Raw genomic sequence first — 26,079 nt, 5'->3', positions numbered from 1 at the left:
TTTGGAGTCAATGCGATTTTTTTTTAAGCTTTTCTTAAGCTCAGTGAGCCTCTGTTTCTGCCTTTTTAAAATGGGGACAATAAACGTCCCCATTTATTGTTTCAGAGAGTCGGAATGACTACATAAGATAATGTATGATGTTTTACCAGCCAGAGTGGGTGGTGAGTAAGGGAGCCCTAATCATGATCCTGATTTGAAATCCGATTCTCATCGTTGAACTGTTGGAATAGTTGCTTGTACTCACCTGTATTCTTGATTTAGTATTCAAGACGTATCTGTTGAGTGCTTCCTATGTGCTTGGTTCCAGACCCTGGAGATAATCATTGTTGAAACAAATCCACAGAAGACTCTGTTACCATTGAACTAGTGTTCTAGAGGTGGAGACAGGCAAATAAAAAGGAAACAGATAAATTCACACTTGAGGAGAGTGTTGTGATGTGTGCAGTGGAGAAGGAGAAACCAGGGGACAGAATGAAGGAAACACTGTGGCCTCAGGGTGGGCAGGGATGGAGTTTGTGGTTTTGTTTGTTTTTAGTTCTTGAGGCAGAATCTCTCTCTGTTGTCCAGGCTGTAGTGCAGTGGCACAATCTCGGCTCATTGCAACGTCTGCCTCTTGGGTTCAAGTGACTCTTCTGCCTCAGCCTCCCGAGTATTCACGACGCCTGGCTAATTTTTGTATTTTTTAATAGAAATGGGGTTTCACCATATTGGCCAGGCTGGTCTTTAACTCCTGACCTCGTGATCCGGCCATCTCTGCCTCCCAGTATTAGGATTACAGGCATGAGCCGCCATGCCCGGCCAGGGATGGCGTTTTAAAGGCTGGTTTACAGATGCTGGTCTGAAGAATTATTATATTTAAGCAGATTCCTGATGAGTGCGGTGAGAGCCAGTAGCAAGTGCAGAGGCTCTGAGTGGGAGAGTGCTTGCCATGTATCCCGGGAGCATCTCAAAGGCCAGCATGGCCTCCTCTGCCAAGGGAGCAGAAGAGAGTTTTAAGGTCAGAAAGATGACTGTGGTTGAGACCTTATATGTAAGTCACTGTAAGTTACTTGAGTTTCAAGTTTAATGGGAAGCCCTAGGAAGGCAGGTTCAAACAGGATCCAGATGTGGTCTGAGAACCATTTTTAAAGGCCATCTAGCTGTGAGTGACAAGTAGAATGACTGAGGCAGAATGACCAGTTAGGTGGCTGTTGAGTGAGTCCAGGTAAGAAGTGCTGGGTCCTAGAACTAGGGTCATAGTGGTGGGGGTTGTGGGGAAGTGTTTGTATTCAGGGTATATTTTGAAGATCAAACCAGCATTCAAATACGTTGCTAATGCCGTGCATGTGGGACATGAGGGAAGAAATTCAGGAATGAGTCCTAGGTTTTTGACCTCTGCAGTGGGGACAAACGTGATGACAGTTTTTGGTCATCACTTTTGAGTAAAGGAGCCGAAGGTTTTGGAGGTGGAAATCCAAGGCTGTCATTTGGATGTGGGGACATCAAAGGACTCCCAAGTCATCGTCTCCTTCCACAATGTGATGGCTGCTCAAGAATACCCACTGCGTATACACATTGTGCCAGGCACTGAGAAACAGATGATTCAGCATGGCTCCTGCCCTGAACAGGTGTTCAGTTAACATGTTGAGACAATGGAGGTGCCATAAAGAGTCGTTACACATGGAGTAAGTGCCACTACCTTATCTGTGTTGTGGAAGGTAGTAGGAAATCTGAGGATTGTGAAAGGAGAGGAGGAGCCAACTCACCCTGGGCAGATTGGAGAAGGGTTACTAGAAGGGATTATTGAGCCAGGTGTGGGAGGGTCAGTGGTAATTCACCAAATGACAAAACATGCAAAGGAACGAACAAATTCTTAATGCTTGTTCTAACTGCCACCTTCAGAAAGTTAGCATAGTGCTTTTATGTGTAGGGGCTCCTGAAATCCTTGTTAATGAGGCTCTTTGGTTCACTGAGGACTCTTCAGGGCCAGAAGTTGGGAGTATAAAACGCAGGAGATTTCACCAGCAATTTCAGAAAGTCCATCAGGGCTTGAACCAGGATCTCCTCTTGACGGATCAGCCCCATCACCCCCAACCTGATGCTGTCTCTGAGATCAGTCCCTCAGATGGGCCTCTGTCTTGCAAGGGGCTTTTTGGGGTCAAAAACTAGGATCCTGTACTGGAGGCTTCACCATCAAAGGCTTCTCCTTGGTCCCCTGTGTCTGTTACTGCTTCCTGCACTCAAGCCCATCCTTCCTCTCAACTTGTAGAAGAAAATCTTGATTTGCCTTACAGTGGTGTTGACTTGAGGGTTCTTAGTTTTATTCTTCTTACTTTTATAAGACTGCTGGAAGCACCTTATAAAAACTCTCAGGTGTAGGACTTGGAAGAAGATACCCACCCATCAAAAGCAGAGATGGCAGACTTGAGCTTAATAAGTATTAGCACAATATTTTACCCAAACATCTATCTTGCTCTTGGTAACATGTTATCTTTGCCACGTGCCCATCCCGATAAAGCGTTATTTCTGTCAAGCTGAACTCCTGATGAAATCTTCTATTCCCCTCTCTCCCTGATCTATTTTGTTAAAACCTCATTCTGATTTTCTCCTAAGGGGTGGTTTGGATTTGTAAGGAAAGAGTGAAAAAAGAGGTGATATGTTTTTGTTCTTGTTTTTTTCTTTTTCCTCCTCTTATTTCTAATGTAGATCTTTGTGGGAATTGAAATATAACTTTAATGCAAATCAAACTGTTAAAGGGGGTTTGACATGACTGTGAATAAGGAAGACAGGAAAAAGGAGGACAGTCACTTACAGGCAAAGGAATGTCCAGGCAGGCTTTTGCTTGTTTTCTCGTTTTTAATTTACAATTGAGCTGAGGAAGATAACACTGGTTTAGGTGAAGGGGCAGTTTACAGCAAAGGGATGCTATTGAAGGAATTAAGCACATTCACAAAAGTACTTGTTTCCATTGCTTTTTAGAATGGGTTAGAATGTTCTGCATGGCAGCTACTCATGCTGTTGGTTGGCTGTGTTGCCACTGCTAACTTTAACAAGTACAGAGTCCTCCTTATCTTTGATAACTAGCTCTTTCTATTTGTCTTTTTACCAGCCTCATCCTTTCTGTCTCCCATCTGGTTCCACTATTGTAGAGTGAACACTGCAGGCCAGAGTTGGCCAAAGTTGGCCACTTCTTGTGAAGTGTGGCTTGCGTACCAGATGGCATCCATAGGAGGCTGGGCAAGGGGTGGGGCGTTTGGATGAAGGGCAGTGGTTTGTCTCAAAACCAGTTGACTGTGGAGGAGATGGGGTATGTCAGAGGGCCCCGAGAATATGGTGCAAGTCAAGTCCATCCTCACTGATGTCAGAGCTCCCGAAAAGATGGGGCAGGGGCTTTCTTTCCATGTTATCCTTGCTTACATGCAGTATAAGGAAAGAGAACTTTTGCTCAGGTTTGGCATGCGTGCAGTCTCAGGTGCAGTCGGCAGTCACGTCAAATTTGGACACTTTAAAAACATTTAGATTCTTTTGGGGTTTTTCTTTCTTTCTTTTTTTTTTTTTTTTAAGCTCTTCAGCTGTTCTTTGTGTTAATGTATTTTATGTGTGACCCAAGACAATTCTTCTTTCAGTGTGGCCAAGGGAAGCCGAAAGATTGGACACCCCTGCTCTAGACTTTTAGTTATGTTTCACATTCAGTTTTCTTCACACAGTCCCAGGGCAATCATGGGACTACTGTCTTCCAAACACAGAGAAGGTTATCGAAGTCTGAGTGGGTTATCTGGTAGTCCGCCTCCCTCCCGAGGACAGCAGGGCACCATAGTTCAATTCTGATGCAGTCCAATTTAAGTCACACTCGTGATGTCAGGTCATCATTCTGTTGGATCCTTTTTGGTAAGGGTCCCTAACTCTTCTCCATAGATCTGAATTTCACTTGGATATTTTACCCCTGAAGTTAGATGATCACAGCAGGAAGAGGCAGGAAAGCACAAGGAGCAGAATCGAATGGAGTCAAGGCTTTGCTGATCTGTCTGGCATCCTCAGACAGCTGCTGTTTGCCGTTGAAATTTTTCATCCTTCTGTAACCCAAACCAGACATTGTTAGTGTTCCTCACTTTTTTAAAAAAAAAATCACATAAATACTGGGTGCATTGGCTCACACCTATAATCCCAGCACCTTGGGAGGCTGAGGCAGATGGATCACTTGAGGTCAGAAGATCAAGAACAGCCTGGCCAACACAGTAAAACCTGGTCTTTAGTAAAAATACAGAAATTAGCCAGGCGTGGTGGCATGTGCCTGTAATCCCAGCTACTTGGGAGGCTGAAGAAAGAGAATCGCTCGTACATGGAAGGTGGAGGTTGCAGTGAGCCGAGATTGCGCCCCTGCACTCCAGCCTGGGCAACAGAGTGAGCCCCTGGCTCACAAACAAGAAAAATAAATTACAGAACCTCTTTTGGTAAATGAATATGGCCACCAAGAATGACTATTTAAGGTTTACTGCAAATATGGATTCACAAAGTGAGAAAAGGATAGTTTTCAACATACTTAGTATGATGAATGCAAAATAAAATTAAAAACCTTTGCTAAAAAATCATCCCATGTGGGTCTTTTGATTTGAACAAGATTTTGGCTACAAAAAAAAAATCAAACCTCATTAAAAATTTTTACTGTAAAATATGATTATTCTTTGCACATGTGATTTGCCTCACTCTTGGAACATTTTAGTGGGATTTTATAAGGGCTATGAATATTTCATATGAAATAACACATTTATTGCAAAGATTTTAAAAAATTAAATCAATGGAGAAAAACACTTATGAAATCTTTCATCTTGAGTGCCGCTAAAGAGAAAATTAAGCAATTCTATAGTATTTCTGCATCAGATTTTATAGTAAATAGCCACACTGAGGACACTCAGTTGATGCTTTGCAAAGGATAAAATCATTGTGGTTGTTTAGCTCTTAGTTTTGACAAATCTACCAACAAAGGGGATTGTGTCCAACTATTGCATATGTATGAAATAGGACTCAAGAAACTGGGGAAGGAGAAAGGCTGCTTTCTCAGACTCAACCATTGGAGACTACCACTAAAGCTGGTGGTTTCTTGGAGGCTATGTAAAAAGTGATTGATGTTTAGGGGCTAACGGGGGCAGAGGCTCATCAAAGATGACTGGAATGTAAATTTATTGTGCCCTCACACACAGATCAGTTGTCAGGATTTGTGGTGAACTATGTTTACCTTTTCTAGTAGACACTGTTATCATTACCGTCCAATGACTGTTTTCTATACTACCTGGTGACTCTGCTGTCAAATCTATTTTTCTAGGAAACAGAGCACTAAATACATTATCTTTTTTTGTCCTTGTTTGGTGACGATTTGAATGCTACTAACAAAGCCTTTCTGTCCATACTCAGATACTCAGACTCCTTGGGAATATGATGGGCCAGTTACAGAAGCAGAAAGATGCAGGTACCCCATCATGGTGGTTCAAAGACCAACCACCTCCAACTTTCAGAACTTAGCATATTTGGCCAAAAAAACCCCAAAAAACAAACACACCAAAGCATTTGAAGCTTTGAAATCATCGAACCTGAAATTTCAAGAGACAAAAACTGTTACCATGGCTCGTTAGGACACACTTGAAGCATTTATAGTCTAAACCCAGGTATGGATACAGCAAATTGGTGCTAAAAATGTCTTCATTTTCTTGACTTAATGAAGCTTTTTAAGCTAACGTTCTTGGAAATGACTTTATGGAAGACAAAAAGTCAGATCTCATTCAGGCTATTATGGTGCAATGAATCCAGGCTTCTTTCCCTGGCACTGTGGTTGCAAATTCTTTTTAGAAGCTGGTGAGGAACTCTTTTTTCTCTTTACTGTTCTTCCATCTTTGTCAGAAGATCTATCTCCAGGGCCTTTGCTGGAACTCAGGTGTGCTTTAGTTGCCAAAGATAACTTCCAGAAAATCACTTAGGGGAATTTTGGGGTAAAACATTTCCCTGTGTACCTCATAACAAGCGAGCAGCCTTTGTGTGTCATCATTGCCATTTGCCTTCCCACAGCAAATCAGATTCCATGCTTTTGAAACTTAAGAAAATTGCTCAACCTGGACCTATATCTCGCTATGACTTACGTACTGCCTAGAAAGGAAAAGCTGATGACATGTTGGCAGACTCAGCTCTCCTGTGGACATCTTGTGATCAGAATTAACTTTTAAGATCAAATAGAGTTTTCTGAATTTTTATAAAATAACTTTGGCTTCAATATTTAATTTACTTTGAAATATCAAATAATGTTTGATATTTGGCATAGAATGAGGGTGTGAAATCTTTATGTTAATTAAAAGGAGGGCATTTTCTAAAAAAACAAAATTACAAATTGCTCAATGGATATAGTCTCATATAGAAAATGAAAACTTGAAACATTCATTAGAATAAGGTGACATATGATTGGTCGAGAGAAGGGAGCCAGAAACCAGGGATGCTGGATAGTCAGGCAGCTGGGCTATTAGGGAGCTGCTTTTGAAGGAGACTGTCTTCCCGGAAGCAGGGGGATGCAGAGGAGCAAAGCCAGCCCTATGCTTGGAGGAGCTGCAATACCAGGAAATCATGTGGGTCTGAGTCACCTAATGGGAGCTGCTGAAAGAATACAGTAGAGGCTGTGTAAGGAAAATGGGATACAGGGTCAGAGCAATACTGTAATTAAGTGTGGCAATGCTAAGACCTCCTTTGCATCCAAGCTGGAGAATCTGGGGAAATGCCTAAGCCAGCATTTCTCAACCTTGGCTACACATGAGAATCTCATGGAAGTGGCTGCTTTTTAAAATTCTGAAAACTCAAAGGACTATAAATCATTCTGTTACAAAGATACATGCAAACATATGTTTATTGCAGCACGATTCACAATAGCAAAGACATGGAATCAACATAGATGCCCATCAGTCATAGACTGGATAAAGAAAACGTGGTCCCTATACACCATGGAATACTATGCAGCCATAAAAAGGAATGAGATCATGTCCTTTGCATGGATATGGATGAAGCTGGAAGCCATTATCCTGAGCAAACTAACACAGGAACAGATAACCAAACACCACATGTTCTCATAAGTGGAAGCTGAATAATGAGCACATGGACACAAGGAGGGAGACAACACACACTGAGGCCTGTTGGGGAGTTGGGGGAGGGGTAGCATCAGGAAGAATAGCTAATGGATGCTGGGCTTAATACCTAGGTGATGGGTTGATCTGTGCAGCAAACTACCGTGGCACACATTTACTTATGTAATAAACCTGCATGTCCTGCACATGTATCCCAGACCTTAAATTTTTCAAAAAATGCCAATAACTAGACCCCCACTTCAGGAGATGCTGTATGAATTCATCTGGGTTGGGGCCACTGCACATTCATACTTTTACGTTTTTCAAGTTATTTAATGCCAGCCCAGACTGAGAACCACTGGCCTGAGGGACCAGGGAATGAAGCAGAAACAGCCACCACAACCACAGATTAGATTGGAATTGTTCAGAGGGTGGTGAACAGGAGACATTCTGATTTGGTGCAAGAAAGAGCCATTTCTCTGGAGCCAGTGAACCTGGGTTCAAGACTCTCCCTCTGCCATTGTTACTGGGATGACACTGAACTAGTGAAATCATGTGTCTGTTTCTTTTTTTTTTTTCCATTAGTCAAGTGGAAATAGAACACCCACTTCAGGACATTGTTGCATAAATTAAAATGAGACGAAACACACAACACCCAAGGACATGCACTCATTGGGAACTGACTACGTATGTGTTGAATTTAATGGATGACCTTGAAGTGGATAGAGCTGATTTTGTACATTGTCAGCCTGTAAACGTGGTAGAAGTAGGACTGAAGAACGTTATCCACGGCACCTGTGAGGTAGCTGACAGGAACAGGGAGAAATCGGAGGCAGGGAGACTAACCCAGGAGACCCACACAGTGTTCTATGACAGGGTCCATCATCTGTGTCCCAGAAGTATGCCAGATCGAGCCCTCTGCTTGTTTTTGGAAACAAAATTTGACTGGAACATAGCCACAGCCATTTGTTATATATTTCTGTGGCTGCTTTTATGCTACAATGGCAGTCGAGTGCTTGCAGCAGAGATTGCATAGCCTGCAAAATAAAACATATTGACTCTCTGGATGTTTACAGAAAAAGTTTGATGACCCCTGCTTTAGGATAAGATTAAGAGGCTGGGCTTTGGATGAGATGTTTGAAATCAAATGAGAAGAGCAAGTGCTTCAAACATCAGGAAGAAAGAATTGGCAGGCCTCAGCGACAGATTGTACGTAGGGAGATTTTGCCATATAAAGGTTAGGGATGTAGTGTCTTTATCACAGTCAGGATGATGCAAGGAGAACAGCTTTCCTGAAATCTGGCATTGAGTGCAAGAGTTTGCTTTCCTAGACGAGGGAGACCTGGGTCTGTTGCCCCTGAAAGAGTCTGAGCCCCTTTGGTGGGAGGCCCATCCAGGCCCTGGCCCTGCCTGTGTTAATGATCCCCAGTCCTATTCATTTCAAAGAGCGATCCAGAGATATTCAGCACATTCAGATTGATTGAGATCATCACTTAGGACATTTTGGATGGTGAGTCCCTAATCTCTGTCACTGCGCTGCACGGAGGTTGATTTTCAATTTACCTTCTTTGTTCTGAATCTTAGATGTTTTGATTCTTAATTCAGAACATTCATCTCAAGTGGATTCAGAGATTCAGATTCGATGATAAATTCATGTTTGTTGAGAACTTTTGGAGGGAGGATGATGTTGTCAGCTTAGTTTTTGAATAATGTCTTGTTTGACATTTTAAGCTGAAAGTGGGCTGAACCGCAGATCAACCCATACACCTATTCCGTGATAGAATGATACATCATGTGCATACATAGACTGTGTATACGTAAAGAGTGGAAACCTGGAAGGAAAGGTAATAGAGAAACAAAGGTAAAGGCACTTATAGACAAGGGGTCTTACCCACTGCTGCCTGTATGTACCCTGCCTGCAGCTTTAGTGGGCTTGGGTTGAGAGAAGTGCGGGGAGTTTGAGTATTGATACGGTTTGGCTGTGTCCCTACTCAAATCCCATTTTGATTCGTACCTCGCATAATTTTCGCATATTGTGGGAGAGACACAGTGGGAGATAATTGAATCATGGGGGCGCTTCCCCCATACTGTTCTCATGGTAGTGAATAAGTATTCCAAATCCCATGCTCTTATTAATCTACTTGATTGGTTTGTTTTTCTCAGTTCTCTCTCCCTCTTCCCCAGTATATAACATTATAATGAGATGTATTTTAAAATAACTGGTAGTTTATGATGCACTAGGCATTTTACGCCACTTTTAACAAAAAGTTCTAGGTGTTAGTTCTTCTTTTTCTCTCTTCCTCAAATGCTTGTGAAGTAAAGGAAGCATGCCAGGACCTGGGGATGGAGACGAGACACTGGGCAGTGCTACTCGAGGTGTGATCTGCGGGCCGTTGTTCATCCCTGTATTTGTCAGTTCTTTAGAGAAGCAGTGGTATTAGAATGTGGATGTACAGCTACGTTTACTGTAAGGAAATGGCTTACATGATTATGGAAGCCAACAAATTCCAAAATCTTCAGGGTGAGTCAGCAAGCTGGAGACCCAGGAGAGCTGATGTGTAGTTCTAGTCTAAGTCCAAAAGCCTGAGAACCAGGAGATCTCATGGTGTAGTTCCATTCCAAATTCCGGCAGGCTGGAGACCTAGAAAGATCAGGTGATTCAGTTTGAGTTGAAAGGCAAGAAAAGGATGACGTTCCAATTCAAAGACTGTCAGGCAAGATGAGTTCTCTTGTATTTGGAGGATGGTCAGCATTTTTTATCTATTCATGCCTTCAACTAATGGGAGGTAGCCAGCCCACACCAGGAGAGGATACCTGCTTTACTCAGTCTACCAATTTAAATGTTAATTTCATTCAAAAACACCTTTAAAAAGAACATCCAAAATGACATTTGACCACATATTTGGGTACCACATGGCCCAGTTGAGTTGACGCATAAAGCTAACCATTACAATCCTTAAACTGTTGCTGGTCTGCAGCAAGATACCTATGGAACTAGAGACTAGGCATTTAGAAACATCTAGATCAAGTGGACTTTGTCACCGGTGTCAAGTGTATCATCAGTAGTCTTGATTAACATAGTATAGACCAATTTGTTTAATTCCAGTGATGAGTTACACGTGGGTCAAGCTCTATTTTACTTTTGTGTGTTAGGGGCAAATTTGTGTCCAGGATGGATTGGGGGAGGGAGAAAAACTGGTTTTTCACCACTGATAGTTTGAGAAATACCAATGTGGGCACAGTCGTTTACATAACCCTGTGTGGTGAGCTTTACGGCCTGTACACAAAGCTTGAGGAGTGTTCCCTGCGACGGACCAGTGCCTGTAAAATGTAACTAAGAAATGCAGACCATCTCTCCTCCCCTTATTCTCAGAGACTTAGGAGAAGCCTGAGCAAAAAGGTCAGGAGCCAGAAAAAGGAATAGTCCAGGAATAAAAGCCAGAGTCAGGACGAATAAAACTGGAATGAGCTGTGAATCTGGCAAGGCAGCAGGGACCACTTGTATTCACTTCTGATCATGTGGCGTTGGGATCATCTGGACCATACAGCTATGAAGAGAGAGCTGAGCGGGGACGCGGAGCACACTTCCAGGACCCCGCCTTTCAGAAGGCGAAACTGGCTGAGGAAAAGGAAGGGACTGGCCCAAGATAACGGAACAAACCAGAAAGGAGAGTTCTGCCATTAATTGAGCACTTCTTCCATGCCAGGAGTTGGGCACAGCATGAATGTTGCTTTTTTCAACATTGGTTCCTCTCTTTGAGACCTGACATTAGTTATTTGATGTGGCTTCATTGGTGACAAATCTCTAGGGCTTTTAATAGTGGGAAAACCCCTGCAAGTCTTTGAGAGTTAAGTTTGATTAAAACCATTTGGGTTGTAAAGCAGTGCAGAAATGGACACAGGATGTCAAATAGCATTTCTCTTAAGACCATAATCAAGCAATTATAGTTTACATAAATGTTCAAAATATGGGGCTTTCAGGAGAGGGGCTGGAGAATGTGACCAAGCCTCTTTGGTGAAGCCTGCTTGCCTGTTCCTCCATGTTTGTAAGGATTAACCTTGAACCTGGCTAAGGATGAAGGCAGGAAGGTCAGCAGTGCCTCATCTCAGAGTACATAACAAAGGAAGCCAAGGTCTGTTGACTACTTGTTCCCATATACAGCACACAGAACAACCCTGTGTTCTGAAAATACAGTGTTTTATATCTTTACATCATCAACTCATCTTACACGTGGCATGACTTTCCCTCAGTGAGAAAGGGTCACAAGAACTCACTGATGCCAAGCGCCTCCCAATTAGGGGCACAGTCCTCTATATTTTGTTAATCTTGCTTAAGCCTACCATTACTCTTACTGGGACGTTTATGTTCCCATTTCACAGAAGAGAAAAACGAAGCTTAGAGCATTGATGGAACCCTTCCAAAGAACAAACTCACAGGTCACATTTGTTAATTTTCTAGAGACCCTGGGACCATGTTGACCTTTCTGCATTTCTGCCCCAATGCTCCAGAATCCTTTCCTGAGGAGGAGACCCTCTCAGTCTCCAGAGCTTTATCTTTTTTGGTGGGGGTGGGTGGGCTGGAGTGGAATGGCGAAATCTTTGCTCACTGCAACCTCCACCTCCCAGGTTCAAGTGATTCTCCCGCCTCAGTCTCCCCAGTAGCTGGGATTACAGTCATGTGCCATCACACCTGGCTAATTTTTTGTATTTTTAGTAGAGATAGGGTTTCACAATGTTGGCCAGGATTGTCTCGAACTCCTAATCTGATGATCTGCCCACCTTGGCCTCCCAAAGTGTTGGGATTACAGGCGTGAGCTACCATGCCTGGGCTTTTACATCTTAACTTAGCACATAAATGCAGGAGCATAGCTGAGTGCAATATCCAGGAGACCTTGTTCACAGTCAAGGTGCAACATAATAGGAACACGGTTTAAACTTTAGTCTCAGTCTCTGGATCAGTAATGGGGATAACTATTACCAGTTCCTTGCGCTGATAGCAACCTAAAGCATTATCAGCATGAGCTACCTAGCATGGTGCACATCCATGTAGATAGTCAAGAAAGCATAACTCCCGTGGAAGCCGGATGTTCATCTTTACCTACTCCTGCTCAAAGGGTCAATGGTAGTTGAGAAAACACAATTATGAATAGCTGTCTATTCTTTTTCATTCTTACTTGTACCAAACAGGGAGACAGATCTTCAAAAGTTTGGGTTGGAGCTTGTAATTGGCCAGCTGGTGACAATGCAACCCTAATCAACCTGTGATTTCACGTCCCCTACCGATTCTGCCTTGGCATTTGATTTTGTGGTCCCAGGCAGTGCACTTCAATGAAGCATATTTGTTGCATTGATAGGAGAGGACCAGGAGCTTAGGCATTTAACCCTGAGGTGATTAAGAGGAAAAAAAAAATGAGTCCTATTTGTTAAGGTCCAAAGATACATCACAAGCCCTGGGCAGAGGCTGACACAGCACAAGTGAGATGTACAGGGTGTAATTCATCACATTCTTTGATCCTCAAGTTTGTGAGTCACAGAGACTCTCTGGGACAGTTTGGAAGCTCAGTGGGGTCTGGGCAGGAAGGAAAACCCTGAAGTATGGAAAAAGAAGAGTGTTTTTTTTTGACAGGCAGCTGAGAGAGGATGATTTTCTAGAGATAATGCTTTTTTGCTTGGTAACCCCTGAGGTGGCTGTAAATAGCTGGAGCCCAAGATTTCTGCAAACAGAAATAAGTGATAGCTTCGGGTATGCCTTGTGTCACTGGAACTCCTGAACAGTAAGCATGCCTTGAGCACCTGCTGTATACAAGGTGATACGCTAAGTATTCTTGGGAGATGGGGTTTTTATACTAATACGTTTTTTAAATGTTAGCTCTCTGAATAACCTGTAATGAACATTTACTTAAATGGAGAGTGCACAGGCTCAGCCATCAGAGAGACCTGGTTGTGAATTCTGACCCCACCATTCTGCTGGTATCACACTGAGAGACCTGTTTATCTTCTCTGTGCCTCAGTTTTTATTGCAGGGTTGTGTGATTGTTCATAGAGTGTTGCTGGCACTCACTTTAATGGTAACTGTTTTTCTGGGAAAACCTTGAGATGGGTCATGCTCCTATATCTTCCTTCTTTGTTGCCTTTAATTATTTTATTCTTGGCATGGAACCATGCATCCACCCTTCTGGCATTTCTCAGACTTTGTGACACGTTACCACAAAGACAAGTGAGACCTGCCTTTCCCTACCTTGAACTCCCAGTCTTCATAGAAAACATTTAGTAAAACTGTTTACCAAATACAGTATGGCAGATACATGTTTTCATAGTGCTACATTCAAATCATTATAGGAATATGTGGCAAGCTACCTTGCCTGCAAATGGAGGATGGTTTCCCCTGAGAGGTGATGCTCTGAAAACAGGATTTTGAAAGATGTATAGGAGTTTGCATAGGAAGCGCTCAATAAAGTTAGTCATTATTATTACTGTCTTTTTTCCTTTTACTCCTTCTCTTCCTCTCTTGCTCTCCTCTACTTCCTCATACTCCTTCTTCTTCCCTCCATTGTCTTTCTCTCCAATCCTCCCTACCCTTTGTTTTCATAATCGTTTTCCTTTTTTTTTTTTTTTTTTTTTTAGACGGAATTTCGCTTTTGTTACCCAGGCTGGAGTGCAATGGCGTGATCTCGGCTCACCGCAACCTCTGCCTCCTGGGTTCAGGCAATTCTCCTGCATCAGCCTCCTGAGTAGCTGGGAATACAGGCACGCGCTACCATGCCCAGCTAATTTTTTGTATTTTTAGTAGAGACGGGGTTTCACTATGTTGACCAGGATGGTCTCGATCTCTTGACCTTGTGATCAAGAGATTATACCTACTTCATGGGATTACAGGTGTGAGCCACCGCACGCGGCCCATAATTCTTTATCGTTAAGAATGCCTACGTAGAAACATGCCAAGTAGAGGAAGACAGTACATTTAATTAGAAACAGTTTTATTATGATTGCCATCTCTTAAAAAGCATATTAGTTTCTATCACCATAATAAGTTGTTCTGTTCTCAACTTTGTTCCCAGTTCAATCTGGATGCGTTTATTTGTAACTCACTTTCCATCTGCTTCCCTTAAACATGGGATTGTTCAAGGAGCCTCGCCATGTAGTAATGGATGTCTGGGAAACTTGGATGGGTTTGCGGCATGGTTCATCCTGGTTAACGCTTCTCTGATTTCTCGCTCCGCAGATGGAAAGCCCGTGTCTCTGTCACCGCTGGAGTCCCAGGCGCACAGCCCCAGGTACACGGCCTCCAGCCAGCGGGAGCGAGAGAGTCTGGAGGTGCGCATGCGCGAGGTGGAGGAGGAGAACCGCGCCCTCCGCAGGCAGCTTAGCCTGGCCCAGGGCCGAGCCCCTGCCCATCGACGAGGCAACCACTCCAAGACCTACTCCATGGAGGAGGGCACTGGAGACAGCGAGAACCTTCGGGCTGGCATCGTGGCAGGCAACAGCTCCGAGTGTGGGCAGCAGCCAGTCGTGGAGAAATGCGAGGTAAAGGGCACCTGCAGCCTGGGGAGGAAGTTGTTCAAAGTCCCGATTGCCCTCACCCCTTGCAGATGCCTTCTGGAAACACAGCCAGATGCCAAGAACTGGCATTGTTGATTCTAGCCCAATGTGTAAGTCTGGCTTGCTCGCTAACTTTGCTGAATGGCCTGACAAGTCATTTATCCTCTCTGAGCCTCAGTTTTCCCATCTGAAAATGGGATATAAGAAGATTTAATCTACAGTTATTAAGAGGAGCTAAGGGGATGGAACCTTCCACTTGTGTCTGTTTGGTTCATGTTGACATGCCCAGGGTTTCTACACCTAGCTGTCATCCTGTAGGCCTTGTTTCTTAGACTATGGTGTGAATGGTACACCTGGAGTTACGGCCCAGTTGGACAGTTCCCTTAGACCTCATTATCACTTCACCATATAAACAGCCTCTGCAATTCAGAACCAGGGACTGGTTCCTTATTTAAAGCATTAATTTGAACTTTTATAGCTTAATATCACTCCTCCCCTTTTAGAGGCTGCTTTCTCTCTTAGCAGCTCTTTGGAATTGTGGGACACTTAACTGTCTTCTATTTTCTCAAATACCTGCATCCATGCTTATATGTACAGTGAACGCCCATACACTCATTTCCAGTTCTCGTGGCGGAGACAAATTGGAGCATGCCTATTCATAGGAAGGCCTTTTCAGACATAGACAAGACTAAATTCATATCCCAGCATTAGCAATTTATGCATTGAGCACACTTGAGCCAGTTGCCTTAACTTCTTGAATTCCAGGTGTCTCATCAGTAAACTTGAGAAAAATTAGACGTGCTTCATGGTGTTTTTGTGAGCAGTAAATAGAATGGTCATATAAAGCCTTGACTAGTGCCTAGCACGTAGTACATTTTCAAAATGATGGTTAGTTTTTATTATTTTTGATTAAACACAGATGTGACTTTTATTCCATTTTCTGGAATAAAGAATGGTTAGACTTCAGACTCCCTAAAGAGAGAACACTTTGCAAACTGTAGTATGCCATTTGTTTGAATGAGATTATTAGTAATATTGGTGATACCATCCATTGTAACTAAAAATGTGACTATCCCATGTCACTAAAAAATATAGGGCTTCCTCAGTGGTGTAGACTAAGTTCTTTGGAAGTTCAGTGGTGACGGAGGAGACTTTAAACTAGTGGCCAAGGAGAGCCCTTGAGGATAGGAGCATGTCTCAGGTTTCTCAAGCCTGGTTGAAGTATGGATTGCTGGAGAGGTAATGGATGGCTGTCAGAGAATATCCAAGGAGGAATGTGCCATGTGAGAAGGAACCGTGTGAAACAAATATCCATCATAGCAGGAAAGAATTGAGGACCTAGCGAGTTGGTCCTTCAGCCAAACCCAGAGAACCTGGGCGAGGACGTGGTTCCACTGCATCACCGTCACTCATTCATTTATCTATCCATTCAGCAAACATTTATTTCACTCGTGTTTTGTATCTCTGTTTTATGTATTGGGAAACAGCAGTGAACAACAGCAACAAAAAAGATAGAACACCCTTCCCTCTGGTTCCCTCCATTCTGTCATAGGAAATAGAGGAGAGATGATAAATAAATGAGTACAGATGTCAGGACGTGATAAATGCTGCACATTTATTCACCGTGACTGTATGCCAGGCCCACTGCCCTTCAGTCTTTGACGACCATTGTCAGTGGCTTGTGTTAGTTAATATCTCTATGTATGAAAACGGGCACTGAGCCATGTTAACAGCTTCCTTTGTTCTAGGCTGATCTGAGGAGGCCCCTAACTTAGGGATCTTCCATTCTTGCCTTGGTGAAGACATATTGGATTTATTTCAAGTTCTCTGCTAGCAGATCACAGCCATGGGGTTGGTGTAGAAAGGGTTAGTTTGGATGGGAACTCTGCTAACCAGGTGAGATGACTCAAAGTGAGCACATTTTTCCCCAAGTGCATTTACACTATTATGACTTAGAACCTAAAGAACAAATAAGAATCGTGGAGGTGGAAAATAAAAAAGGAAAAGGGGAAAAGAAGGCATAAATGAGAGAAAATGAGTCATGTTTGCTGGGAGATTTCTCTTTCTGCTGTTATATCTCCAGCCAGGAGTTTCTCTCCCCTTACCACTGTGAGGGGAAACCGCGTACTCAGGCCTCAATATGGTGGACGCCCCTTTCCCCACCAAGCTGGATCCTCCCAGGTAGACTTCAGAGTGCTGTGCTGTCAGTGAGAATTTCAAGCCAGTGGATCTTAGCTTGCTGGCATCCGTGTGTGGGGTTGGAGGAATCCGCTGAGCTAGACCACTTGGCTCCCTGGCTTCAGCCTCCTTTCCAGGGAATTGAATGGTTCTGTCTCACTGGTGTTTCGGGTGCCACAGAGTATGGAAAAAAAAAAAAAACTCCTGCAGGTAGCTGGGTGTCTGCCGGAATAGCCATGTTGACTTTTAGTACAACTTATTTTCTAGTCTTTCGTTTCTGAGAATTAGATTTTGTTTTTCTTCTCTTTCTTTGTCTTTACTGATCATGTTAATTTCTTAGATTCTTAAGAAGTTATTTTTGATCGAATTCTTCTGTGATGAACCCATGGTCCTATTCAGAAATTCTGTAGATGCACTTAAAAATCTTAGCCTGCTGCAGTCATATTTCAGAGCACCCTCTGCAAGGTGCTGGCTTCCTACCCAAGAGCAGTATACTTCCTCAGTCTCCATCATTTGGTGTCTTGAAGGATTTTAGCGAAAAAGCCAGAGGCAGACAAGAAATGTCAGTCAGTGGAGTCAAAATAGAAACTCCCTTCATCATCACAGCACTTTTTGGTTCCAAGTGCTGAAGCTCATCTTGACATCCTGTCAGGGTGCAGGGCCACGTAACCAGCGATGCTGTCACCATCTGTGGGTGTTGCTGAAACTTCTCTGGGTTCCAAAAAGCGTTTCTGAAAACTCTTCTATCATGATGCCAAGGTTGTCAGCTGAGCTATCTGGTGATAGGAACAACGGGCCCTCATCAGTCCTTTTGCTCTATTATCGTTTGCTAATTACGTGACTTTCAAATAGCTGCCTCTCTTATTCTTGCATATTTTATTTCTGTTGTCTGGGCAGTGCTGTTTCAGTGATGGCCTGGCCTCTGTGTACCTCAGAAGTTGGAGCAGAATGATCCCCTTTGATCTTCACTCATGCACATGTGTGTATGGATATGTGTATTTTTTTCTCGCCTTTCCAGTTCAGGTCTATTCTAGGACTTAGCTATTGTACAGAAGAAAGACAGTCACTGGAACTGGTGTCAGAATTGCCGAATGGGAGACTTTCCTTGGCTACTCATTAGTCATGTGATCTTAGACAATTCAGTTACCCTTTTGGAGGCTATTTCATCATTATAAAATGAAAATATAACATGTTCTTCCCAGTGCAATTGTGAGGATGAAATGAGGTGGAGGCAGGGGAAGCTAACTGTGTATGAGTGTCACATATACTCATTATAGATATTCTACTTTTCTAATGCTGCCTGAAAAAAATCACCTAATACTTAATGACTTAAAATAACACCAATTATTTTATTAGCTCTCATGGTTTCTATGGGCCAGAGATTTGAGAAGGACTTACCTGAGTGGTTCTGGTTTGGGATCCCTCATACAGGTGGCATTAGTGTGTGGCTGGAGCTGGAACAGTGGGTAGTGACCCAGCCTACCTTTCTTCCAGACTCACAAGGGTTAGGGTTAGGATTAGGGTTTTACCATGTGGTCTCTGCCTGGGCTAGTTTGAGCTTCCTCACAACATGGCAGCTCTAGGAAGTCAGCTGCTTACATGGCAACTAAAGGCTTTAAGTATAAGTATTCCCATAAGCAAGGCAGAAAGGAAGTACTTTTCTTGACCTGGCCTCAGAGGCCACATAGTGACATTTCTGATAATGTATGCTGTCAGTTGAAATGGTCACAGAAGCCCAGGCAGCACATACCAGTCTCTCAATGAGAGTAACATCTAAGAATTTGTCGATGTATGTAAGAACTGCCATAGTGGGTATTGTTATTATGGAAGGTGGATGAGTGATACCTTCTGATATCAGACCACCTCTTAAGGAAGTCCCCATTTTTCCTTCTGCTCCTTGCTTTGAACATCATTTCTCAGTAATACTGTATTATAGTAAAATCAGTTAATCAGCCCTTGAAATATGCCAGACATCATGCTAAAGCTTTACATAAAATATCTCATGTAATTTCACACAACATACTTTCTTCATTTTGCAGATTAGGAAACTGTTGCTAGGAAAGGTTTTATAATTATGTCATGGTCACACAGCCAGAAAGAGGTGGAGCTTGGGATTAAACCTAGGCTGTTTGATTCTAGAACCTGTTTTTTGTATCATTGCACTGAAGCTCTGTGAATTAGAGCTTGTGGGACCCAGACACTCATCAGTTGCTGAGCCCAGGTCCTTATTTTGTGCTGCACAGGGGTCTTACCTCTGCAGACTTTAGGGTCACAGTCATGATAAACGGGGGGTTATCTTTTACCTTGGGGCCTTTAGCAGCCCCATGAGGTAATCATTCCTCAGTGGGTTTAAGCAAATACCTGTCTGTCTTCTAAAAGAAGTTGGATTATTTTAAATTGTTTTCCAGACCATGGATGCATTAATTAGCTCAGTGTAGTATTTTTTTTTTTTTTTTTTTGAGACGTAGTTTCGCTCTTGTTACCCAGGCTGGAGTGCAATGGCGCGATCTCAGCTCACCGCAACCTCCGCCTCCTGGGTTCAGGCAATTCTCCTGCCTCAGCCTCCCGAGTAGCTGGGATTACAGGCAAGCACCACCACGCCCAGCTAATTTTTTGTATTTTTAGTAGAGACGGGGTTTTACCATGTTGACCAGGATGGTCTCGATCTCTTGACCTCGTGATCCACCCGCCTCGGCCTCCCAAAGTGCTGGGATTACAGGCTCGAGCCACCGCGCCCGGCCCCAGTGTAGTATTTTGAATTTTGCTGGAGACAACATGTTTATAAAACTTGATGCTTCTCACCTATATATTCTGGACCCTAACTAACCTTACAGTCTTGTAATGCACTTTTTCTTTCTTTTTTATTGTGTCTTCATGGACTTTATGTAATAATTCAGCAGTGAAGGGGTTTGCCCATAGGATACCATCAAAGAATTTAGACTCACATTTCATTAGCTTCATATGTCATCTTTGGAACTTCTTCACAGATGTAAACCCACAAAAATAAAAATGTCTTCTTTAAATTTCAAGCCCTGGAATTAGGGGATGTTAGAGCTAGAAGGAACCTGGAGGGATTGTCTTGTGTAATGATTTCAGGGAGGCTTAGGTACCCTCCCTGTATATATTAATTATTTATTGCTATACAGCTGGATACCCCCAAAACTTAGCAACTTAAAATGTCAAACATTTATTATCTCACAGTTTCTCAAAATTAGGAATCTAGGAGAAGCTTGGTTGGGGATTATGACTCTTAACCTTTAATGAAATTACAGTTAAGGTGACATCAGGGGTTGGAGTCATCTGAAGGCTTGATTGGGGCTGAAGACTCTGCATCCATATAGTTTACTCACAGGAGTGGAGTCCTCATTTCCTTAGGACTGTTCACATGTTCTTATTACACAGCAGCTAGCTTTTCCCAGAGTAAGCAGTTTCAACAGAGAGGAAGGCAAAACCGAATCTCGGATGTCATATACCATTACTTCTGCTCAGTTCCATTAGTCATACAGCCCAGCTCTGACACAGTATAGGAGAGGCTACACAGGGCATGAAAACCAGAGGGCAGGGATCTTTGGGGACAGTCCTGGAGGCTGGTTACCACACCATGGCCAAGGCAAGGGACCATATCTCTGCCAGTCCCCTGTCTGTGCTGGCCCCAGAGTAGCGTTCTCTTGTTGCATATTCTGCCTTCTTGTAAAACTTGTTTTAGAAATTGTGCCACCGAGAATAACTAATTTAAAAAATGATAAGAGTCTTGCCTAAGGTTACAAAGTTGCAGCCACAGCCCACCTGATGAGTCAGGTGTCTCCTCTTCTCATGCCTGTCTTTTACATTGTTACATGGGGAGAGGTGACAGGCAGTGTTGGTATTTGATGGAACAGAGGGAATTGGGCAGCTTGAAGACTTTCCTTTCAATGATGGGAAAAATGCTATCCCAACCTTACTTGAAGGTAGAGGAGAGAGTGAGTGAAGAAGAAAAGAACTTGATGCCTGATATTTGAGGAAATTTTGGGCACAGACCTTAAATGTAGAACCTTCAGCTTACTATAAACTCTTTATAATAATTATTACTGATAATTGCCAATATCCATTAATTAAAAGGTGCCATGCTCTAAGCCCTTCACACGAGTCATCTCAGTTAATTTGCCCAACAGTGAGTTGACATGGGGTCGGGCACAGTGGCTCATGCCTGTAATCCCAGGACTTGGGAGGCTGAAGTGGAAGGATTGCTTGAGCAGGAGAGTTCAAGAACAGCCTGGGCAACATAGCGAAACCCCATCTCTACAGATATATATAAAATTTATTTGAGTGTGGTGGGGCACGCCTGTAATCACTGCTACTTGGGAAGCATAGGTGGGAGGATTGCTTGAGCCCAGGAATTTGAGGCTGCAGAGAGCTATGACTGTGCCACTGCACTCCAGCCTGGGTGACAGAGCAAGACCCCATCTCTAAAATAAATAAATAGTTGACACATTTGTTATTCACTCTTTATAGTTGAAGAAACCAAGGTCCTAAGAAGTGAAGTTATGTCTTGAAATGTGAGGAAGAATTTGATAGGTGAGGTGAAGGGTCAGGACATTCTAGAGTGAAGGCATATTCTAAAAGTAAGAAAGCTTAATGAGTCGTCTAGCATGGTGCTACACTGATCATTGTTGAGTGATTGTCTGGCTGATGTGTGTGGACTTTTTGGACCGGGCTGGTTTTCCAGAGGCCCCCATGATGGAACAGTATTGGGCTGTTGTTTGATCACCCACCTACCCCAGACATGGGTCTCCCTGTATAGATTACACTTCTCTTGACCCACCACAAAATCAGTCTCATTCTTTAATATGTTTTCTGGGTAAAATTTGGGTTTCTGATTTCTCAGGTGGCTATGCTCTTCATAACACAAGAAAATCAATTCTAAATCAGGCCAGGATATACAAGATAGAAAATCCTGGATGGGGCCGGGTGCGGTGGCTCACACCTGTCATCCTGATACTTTGGGAGGCCAAGGTGGATGAATTGCAAGGTCAAGAGATCGAGACCATCCTGGCCAACATGGTGAAACCCCATCTCTACTAAAAATACAAAAATCAGCTGAGTGTGGTGCTGAGTGCCTGTAATTTCAGCGACTCAGGAGGCTGAGGCAGGAGAATGGCTTAAACTCAGGAGACGGAGGCTGTAGTGAGCCAAGATTGTGCCACTGTACTCCAGCCTGGGTGACAGAGTGACACTCAGTCTCAAAAAAAAAAAAAAAAGAAGAAAAGAAAATCCTGGATGGTTCATTCATTTGTCATCCATTTATAGGGCCTTGTCCATAGAGGGTACACTCAGAGACTTCCTGGAATGTTTGGCCCTTCCTCTTCTCACTCCAGGCCCTATAACCTATTTGATCACACCTGTTTCTCATCGTGACCCTGAAGGCTTTGCTTACAAAACCAGAGATGCATCTACTTCTGTTTTCTGCATAGTTGAAATAATTTTATCTTTGGGTCCATGATTCAGCATTTAGAGTAGACAGATTTAGATCAGTGGTGTCCCAAGAGGATAAGTTGCAATGCTGGAGGTTTGTAAGATGATTTGAGAGGGCACATTTGCCATACATTTAAAAAATATTAATAGGTACATATGTGTTTTATTGAGGCCATTACTGCGGGCCTAACAGCAGGACCCTCAATTCAGAATTCACTTTGTCACGGACTAGCTGAGCTCTGGGACCTTGGGCAAGTTACTTAGCCACTCTGCATCTCACCTTCTTCAGCTTGAATTTTGGAAAAACCTGATTGTTCAGAAAATGCTGTATAGAAATTCTAAATCCCTTGTTTGATAGAGGCGGTGGCTGAGGATCCGAGAGGATAAATAATTTGCCCCAAATCACTTAACTGGCACAACTGTGTCATCCCGGACCCCTGTCGACTCCAGTACGGAAAATACCGTGGCCGAGAGGTTGAAGAAGAGACCCAGAGCCAGTGAAGGATACAGGGCTTATTGAGAACTTACATACAGGGGTGGACCTATGACCGCAGGCTGATTGGTAGAACTGCTACCATTTGTAAAAAGCATGCAGTTGATAATAGTGTTTTCACTTAGCAGTCTCTAGCTAGCAGCCATCACTTAACCAAAACTAAAGGGCCTTGATCCCCTGTACAGCCTGCATTCCAGGGAATGGGTCGGGAGTTTGGATTCCTTCATAGAAAGCAAGTGAACCTCCAGATTGGCCACTCTGGGATTGTTAGCTCAGAATTCCAAACACATCCTTCTTAGACCCTAGGGTCATTCTCACGAATTGCCTGGGTTATTGCTGTCAGGCATGTCTGCCATTACACACTGGAACCAATATCCAGCTCTCTGGATTTCCAGGGCTTTTTTTTTTTTCCTTTTTAAATTTTTTTGCAGTAGAAGCCTGTGTTGTAAGTGAGTGAGCGCGAAATCACCACTGAGCCAAAGGTAAGCCAATTCAGAGGGTCATTTATTGCCGGCAGCCACGGAGAACTCGCGTCTCTCTAACCTGTGGCCCTGAAAGTAGGGTGTCAAGACCTTTTATGCCCGTAAACCACCTCCTGGGTGGGGGTGGGGGCGAGGGGCTTTGGACATTCCGAGGGCCAGTGGGCTTTGGACATTCTGTAAACCACCTCCTGGGCGGGGATGAGGGTGAGGCGCTTCAGACATTCTGATTGTTACTTCATTGGTTCACAGAAGTCAAGATAAGCGTAGTTTACACATTGCCTGGGTATGGTGGAAATTACAGACCTTAGTTACTTATTACAAATCACAGAGGCCAAGATGGCGGGGGTTTGGACTGCTTGCCTGTAACATCAGGGTTACAGAGAGCAGTTTAAACTGAGGTATGGTTGAGGTGTGCAGTTTTATGGGGCTTTTACCATGTCACACCTGCACCCATTCTCATCCCTTTCCGTTTTTCCTTATTCTGAAAGAGTAACAAATTCGAAGACCTTGAGACATGTGGTGGCAGCTGAGAGAGAAACGTAGCCTTTCCTTGTCTTATCCAAGTGAAGAAAAGTGGTGCTCTCTACTTGAGAGGGATTGGAAATAGATGATTTGAACACCCTCATACTCTCTCAGAATAATCACAGTTAACATCTGTTGAGTTTTTACCATAGAGACTCTTCCAAGTGCTTCAGCAAGAGCAGTGGTTCTCAAAGTGTGGTCCCTGGGCCGACAGCAGCAGGGTTGCCTGGATACAGTCTGTTCTCAGACCCCCACTCCAGAGATCCTGGATCAGAAACTCGGGGCGGGGGAGCAGGGAGCCCACACTCTGTTTTAACAAGCCCCCCAGGTTATTCTGAGGCACACTGGAGTTGGAGAGCCACGTACTTCGTGTCCTCAACAAGCCCTTTAAGATTATGTCCCCCATTTTACAGATGATGAAGTTAAAGCAGGAGGACCCTGAGCAGCGTCTTGTACTGTTTATTTGCTCAGTAAACACGAATAAGCCGCGATTTATTAGGTAACTTTCTTGCACTTATTTGTTTAATCCTTGTACTACCCAATTGGTAGCTGTTTTTATCTCCATTTTACAGATGAGGTGAGTGAAATTCAGGGACGGCGAATAACTTTTCCAAGGTCACACAGCCACTCAGCTTTGAGGTTGCAGCTCCAATCGAGGTCTCTCCATTCCTGTTGCGGGATTCCCACACTAGTTGCCCCTGCCTCTGACCCTCGCTGCTGCCTGTCTGACCCCAGCTGTGTGATTCTCCCCAGCTCTCAAAGCATCTGTCCTCTGGAGGTCTTGCCTGACCCCCTCAACCACCACCAAAAGTCTTCGGCTACAGTCCAGAATCAGGGCTGAGCCTTTTTTTTCCATTGCACACCTGATGCCCGCATTAAAAGGGACTCCCTGGTAGGAGATGCTTTCACTAAATCATGCCCCCAGGCTGGATACTCTGAAGGGAGCACCAGGCCTTGTGGGCAAGAGAAGCAGGGCTGGCAGAGCGTTGAAGACTTCTGCCAGGGCCACACCTTGCCTGGCATCCCTTAGTTTGGTATGAATTTCTTTTGGGAGGATGACTTTTTCCCCCATATTTATCCATTCAAAACTGTCCCCTGGGGATTCTTTCCTGTTGGGAGGGAGAGCATGGAGAACTGTATTTTTCGAGTTTTCATGGAGCCTGACAAGCACAGAGTCACAAGTCCTAGCTGGCCCTAATATCCCCGGTTGCTGTTGTCTAGTCACTGAAATGCCTTCTCCTCCAGGGTGCTCTCCCTGCATAGTCTCTGTCTGGGTGATGCTGGCCACTCTGGGATGCAAAGGCACGGAGCTTGCCCTCGTAGGAGCCCTGTCATTCTCCTGTGGGATCTCCTGATTGGCTATCACGTTGCCTCTGCACCTGACTTTGGAGAATGGCAACTGTCTTAAAATTTACCTTTATTTCCTCCACATCCAGCACAGTGCCTGGAATACTGGCAAGTCTAAAAACATCAATATTACGAATCTTTCTTGCAGGTTCTAGGACAGAGGTCATCAGTTGACCACAGTGGGGTCAGGAGTGAACCCAGTTCATAGTTCTGTACTACCTTACCTGTATCGTCAGGTACAGCCTGCAAGATTCAGGGTGTGCTGGGCACTGTGTCTAGGATGACAGGAAATGAGTGGAAGCCTTAAGGTTTCCTTAGAAACAGGTTTTCTGGTCCATTACTCAAGAGCTTTGTAAAGCTTTTAAAAAGTATATATAACATGTATAAATTCTCAAGCTTGTTACATTGGTGCCATTCCATTTAGGGGTCAGCAAATATCTATGAATGCCTGAAAGTCTTGTGTGCTTTCTTTCCAGCCAACAGGACAAGTGGGATACTGAGGAAAGGTCCTCAGGGTTGGTCGGATCCTGGCAGGTTACAGCTTGCATGCTCAGGGGCTGAAATGGTTTCAGGAGGGGCTAAGAGGTGTGGGCAGGGCTAAGGGGAGATGATACAGAGGCAGGAAGGTGTGAAGGAACCCAGTAAGAACTAGAACTGTGGGATCGGGACCCTGACAGGAGCTGGGGAAATCTGACCTGTGAGACCCCCACTGATGCCTCCCAATGACCAAACTCAACCAGAAATCAGAGGCAAAAGAGCCCACTTAACTTGGTCTATAAAGGTCAGACTTGGCCAGGCACAGTGGCTCACGCCTGTCATCCCAGCACATTGGTAGGCTGAGGTGGGCGGAGCAAATGAGGCCAAGAGTTCAAGACCAGCCTGGCCAACATAGCCAAACCCCACCTCTGCTAAAAATACAAAAGTTAGATGGGCGTGATGGTGCACGCCTGTAGTCCCAGCTACTTGAGAGAGTGAGGCAAGAGAATCGCTTGAA

General features: G+C 43.9%; 1 protein-coding gene across 4 annotated transcripts in view; it reads left to right on the top strand.

Moving 5' to 3' along the window:
• LARGE1 (LARGE xylosyl- and glucuronyltransferase 1) overlaps window positions 1-26,079 on the top strand; it is a 626,458-nt gene that overhangs the window by 251,861 nt on the left and 348,518 nt on the right. For all 4 annotated transcript variants that reach the window (XM_064367950.1, XM_021669373.2, XM_021669372.2 and 1 more), the window contains one exon: window positions 14,296-14,597. In XM_064367950.1, the coding sequence (XP_064224020.1) occupies window positions 14,296-14,597 (302 nt within the window). The remainder of the gene's footprint in view (window positions 1-14,295; window positions 14,598-26,079) is intronic.

The sequence above is a fragment of the Aotus nancymaae genome, unplaced genomic scaffold (assembly GCF_030222135.1).
Source record: "Aotus nancymaae isolate 86718 unplaced genomic scaffold, 86718_ANA_hifiasm-v0.15.2.pri h1tg000076l, whole genome shotgun sequence".
Lineage (NCBI taxonomy): Eukaryota > Metazoa > Chordata > Mammalia > Primates > Aotidae > Aotus > Aotus nancymaae.
The sequence above is the reverse complement of the archived record's forward strand: the minus strand, read 5'-3'. Positions and strand labels throughout refer to the sequence as shown.